Here is a 4738-nt window from a genome sequence, read left to right as displayed (position 1 = left end):
GTATTCAGACATGTTTAAATGTATAACAGTGTATATATTTGTGTTGACTACTACTCTCTCTCTCTCTCTCTCTCTCTCTCTCTCTCTCTCTCTCTCTCTCTCTCTCTCTTCAAGATTTTGCTTCAACAAAAATCAAATTTATCTTCTTTATTTTGCCCATTTGCTATAACTCCATAAATAGCATAGCCATTCTGTATATTTTTAGCAATTTCCCCATTTCTCAGTCTTCAAAGATTACATTTTTCTGTCAATTCCTCAATGATTTTTTATTTCTGGGGTTAATTGACCAAAAAGGGGTACCATTTTTTTACATTTCCCCTTAGATTCTTGATTTTCCGATCATCGAGCAAATTTAATTTGCTCGGTGCTTTAATGCAAAGGGTAGAGAAAATTCAAAAAAAGGTTACTTATTTTCTGATCTTGGGTTATAGTTATGCCAGAGATCTTAGATGACAGTTCATATCCGTCACTCTCCGACGTGGCCGCCGCCGGCGGTGAAATAACTCCGGCGGAGTTGGCGAATTCAAACCTTTTCGGCAAATATGAGCTGGGAAAACTCCTGGGTTGTGGCGCGTTTGGCAAAGTGTATCATGCCAGGGACACTAATACAGGACAAAGCGTGGCGATTAAGGTTGTCAGCAAACAGAGAATCCTCAAAGGTGGTCTGACGGCTCACGTTAAGCGAGAAATCTCTATCATGCGCCGGTTGCGTCACCCGCATATCGTGCGCCTGTACGAAATTCTCGCCACCAAGACAAAAATATATTTCGTCCTGGAATTCGCTAAAGGCGGTGAACTTTTCGCGAAATTGTCTAAAGGCCGGTTTAGCGAAGATCTCAGCCAGCGATATTTTCAGCAGTTAATCTCCGCCGTTGGTTACTGCCACTCACGTGGGGTTTACCACCGTGATTTGAAACCTGAAAATTTATTACTGGACGAAAATTGGGACCTAAAAGTTACTGATTTCGGGTTAAGTGCTGTTACGGATCAGATCCGACCCGACGGGTTGCTCCATACACTTTGTGGGACCCCTGCTTACGTGGCCCCGGAGATTTTGGCGAAGAAAGGTTATGATGGTGCTAAGGTGGATGTATGGTCCTGTGGTATTATACTTTTTGTGTTTAATGCTGGGTATCTACCTTTCAATGATACAAATTTAATGACCATGTACCGAAAAATTTACAAAGGTGAATTTCGGTGCCCGAAATGGACCTCGCCCGAGTTGAAACGGTTGTTGACCCGCTTACTTGATACCAACCCGGTTACTCGGATCACTATAGAGGAGATCAAGGATGACCCGTGGTTTAAAAAAGGGTACCAAGAGGTGAAACCGGATCACGAATTTGAATTCAAGTCTTGGTCGGGTTCGGATTTTGACCCGGATTCATTTCCGGGTTCAGATTTTGACAGATATTTCCTGAATGCATTTGATATTATTTCATTTTCTTCCGGATTTAATTTTACCGATTTACTTAAGGGCAATGGTGGATTTGTCGATAAGGAACGGTTTGTATCGGCAGAGTCCCCTGAGAAGATCATCGGAAAAATTGAGGCCGTGGCGAAGATAGAGGGAATGGAGGCAGAGAGGAGTGGCGCGACCGTGACGGTGGAGGGGCAGAATGGTAATTTTAGGCTTCTAGCGGAGGTGAACCGGTTAACGGAGAGACTGGTTATAGTGGAAATTCAAAAAAAGGAGATTGAAGGGGAAATATGGAAGAAGAAATTTAAACCACAGATAAGTGGATTTGTTTATCAAGGTGAAGAACCAATTGCCTAATAAGGACATTTCCCTGATAGTTATGAATTAATCTAATGATTTTAGTGAATATTTTGGAAGGAAGCAAATTTGAAAAAGTAAATTAATATGTTGTACTCTTATAATTATGTTAATACTTAGCGCATATCATAAATGTTATATTTTTTTTAAAGTTATAACAACCGTATTTATAAAGTAGAAAAAGAAATACCGGGCTATGTATTTTGTTTTTGCCCGGTAATTTTGTTTCAAATATTTGTTCGAATCATTAGAAAATCTACTCTAGAGGATTAATGGAAATGATATAGCAAATTACTTTGGAGGTTCATGTAAATGAGTAATTTTAATGAGATTATAGAAGTAATCTAATTATGTGCTTTCTGTGTACAGAATTCAGGGAAGATTTTAAAAATCAAATCATGTGAATTTTAATAATCTACATATCGGAGACATTTCTGCAAAAGATTTTCATTTATTTAAGAAGTCAAGTCATTTATAAGCCTTTTGTATTGGGACGGCTTATCTGGTATAGTTCAACCTCTGTTAAAGGTAGAATTGAGAATCGCCCCGGGGCGGAGCACTCGTAAAACGCCCCTGGGCTTATGTGTGGGGCTTAGTTCCGTGAGACTTCCGCCTCGGCCGTCAGGACTTATGCCCCAGGCACGCCCAACACCCAGCGTACTGGGCTCGCCTAATAAAACTTTATGCAATTGTATGTAACTAACCTTGTAAATCCTCAATTTTTCTTAATAAATCGTTGACTATTCAAAATTACTAATTTCTTAATCATAAATCATTGAGTTGAGAGTATTTTATGTCATAATTAAAATAAATATTATTACACGTTATCCACTAAGACTGCTATGATAGTTAATTTTAAGTAAATCTTTCATTTAAAAAGTATTTATTTATTAACTTTTGTTATGTCTTTACTATATAATAGTCCATAATTATTTTTATAATTTATTTTTCTAAATATTATTTTTTTTCCACGTTTACGAGATACAATACTTATTAATTTAATAGCTCAGTATTAGCTAGTAACTATTTACAAATAATTAGTTATCATGGTATTGTATGGTGAATTATGTGCCACTTTATTAAATTGTTGAAACATAAAAATAAATGATGCTAGAGAATCATATTGAAATGTGAATTATGTTTTCATATAAATTCTCTTTCAAATAAAAATATTAAATAAAAGGAATATTTAAGAAAAATATCAAATTATAATATCGAAATTCTTCCAAGATTCATTACTCCTTAAGAGATACATATAAGACTTCGTATCGAATACATAACTTTTGATGTTTGAGTTGTAACGACGTTACAACTAATTTGCATATTATGATATATGTCATACTTTTCATATTATTCATAGTTGAATTATAATTTATAAATATTTTAAATATATTATTTGTTATAATTTTGTAATTTTAATGTAATTTTTATAATTATTTTTTATTTTATACTATTTTAAAATTCTTAAAATTAGTAAAATTTAAAGATTCGTGGGACTTACGCCCCATGTCTCAGGACTTACGCCTCGCTTCGTCAAAGGTAAAATGCCTCGCTCACGCCCCGCCTATAAAAACATTGAGTTCAACAACCATCTTGATTTAACAGAGATTTTAACTCCACCCAAAGTACCATGTTTCGTCATTTATTAAAAGCGTAATTAATTTTTATTCAGTTAGCAGAATGAAAACACAATGACTATTTAGAGAGATAAAAAAACATCATAACCATTTGACGCCGCAACTTTTTCTTCAATACAGTAACATTTTCCCACTTGCCTAATGCCGTAGTAAAATTGAACCAATAGCTCTAACATAACCTTCATATTGGACGTAAAGTCATCATTATTAATTCAGAAAAGGGCCAAATATATTTCTGTACTATAAAAAAAATTTAAATATATCTCTCGTTATATTTTTGGTCCAAATATTATCCTGCTGTAATACTATTGGTTCAAATATACCCTTCTTCCGTTAAGTTTGTGCAAGGTGGTCATCCAATCCTACATGGCACTAACATTTGATGAGGTGATGCCACGTGGCATGCCACCTCAACATCACTTACCCATTTTATCCCTCCCTTATATTTGTTTTTTCACCATTAAAATTTTCTTCGAGGAGAAGGAAAGTTTAGTGATGAAAAAAAAATAGAAGGGAGGGGTGAAATGGGTTAGGGCGTTGGGGTGGCATACCACGTGACATTCATCTCATCAAATGTTAGTGCAACGTAGAATTGGATGTTCACCTTGCACAAACTTGACGGACGAGGGATATAATTGAACCAATAGTATTACGGAAGGGATATATTTGGACCGAAAGTATAACGAGGGTATATTTAAACTTTTTCTCATAGTACAAGAATATATTTGGCCCTTCGTTATTAATTCATTACAATATGCATTAAAAATACATCAATAATATAATTATTTAAAAATAAAATACTTTTTAAAAATAGGTAATTAACATATCTTAATTTTTAATCATCGAATAAGAATAATATTATTATTAATCACCACATAAATAATTCTAGCAACATAAGCCCGATATAATTAGTATTTGAATTAAAGAATCCCTTATTAATTAAAATGACAGAACTTGTGTTTCCACCGTACAGTCAAAATTTGTACATGGAGAAAGGGAAATAGATGTAGAAGCAAAGAAGAAGATGGGCTGACGTGGGTTCTTAAATTTTTAATCCATTTCAGTTTGTCATTATTAGATATCAATAATAGTGCTTGATTAAATTAATGGTTTATAATTGAGATCATGGACTAAATGTGTCCATTACTAGTATAGTTCCATAGAAAAAGGGAATATTCTTTTCAGGATAATGGCCAACCACTGATAAATGCATCTGTCCTTGTCTTATTCTGCAGTAGATTTTCTAATACTGGGAAAAAAGATAATCAAACAGGTTGGTAAGTGAAGGTCATTATCAAATTGCGCAATGCCACTTATATAAGTG

The 4738-nt window shown here is 34.5% G+C and overlaps 1 protein-coding gene across 1 annotated transcript; it reads left to right on the top strand.

Moving 5' to 3' along the window:
* Positions 1-65: 65 nt before the first annotated feature.
* On the top strand, positions 66-2084 carry LOC109221634 (CBL-interacting serine/threonine-protein kinase 14-like). The gene has a single exon (XM_019386105.1). The coding sequence runs from the start codon at positions 434-436 to the stop codon at positions 1775-1777; it is 1344 nt and encodes a 447-aa protein (XP_019241650.1). The 5' UTR covers positions 66-433; the 3' UTR covers positions 1778-2084.
* The last annotated feature ends 2654 nt before the right edge of the window (positions 2085-4738 follow it).

Source organism: Nicotiana attenuata, unplaced genomic scaffold (genome assembly GCF_001879085.1).
Source record: "Nicotiana attenuata strain UT unplaced genomic scaffold, NIATTr2, whole genome shotgun sequence".
In the NCBI taxonomy this organism is placed as follows: domain Eukaryota; kingdom Viridiplantae; phylum Streptophyta; class Magnoliopsida; order Solanales; family Solanaceae; genus Nicotiana; species Nicotiana attenuata.
Note: the sequence above shows the minus strand (reverse complement) of the source record. Positions and strands in the feature narration are given on the sequence as shown.

Bases quoted from the DNA above. Each gene is read 5' to 3' on its own strand.
- LOC109221634 (XM_019386105.1), top strand. From the start codon at position 434: ATGCCAGAGATCTTAGATGACAGTTCATATCCGTCACTCTCCGACGTG.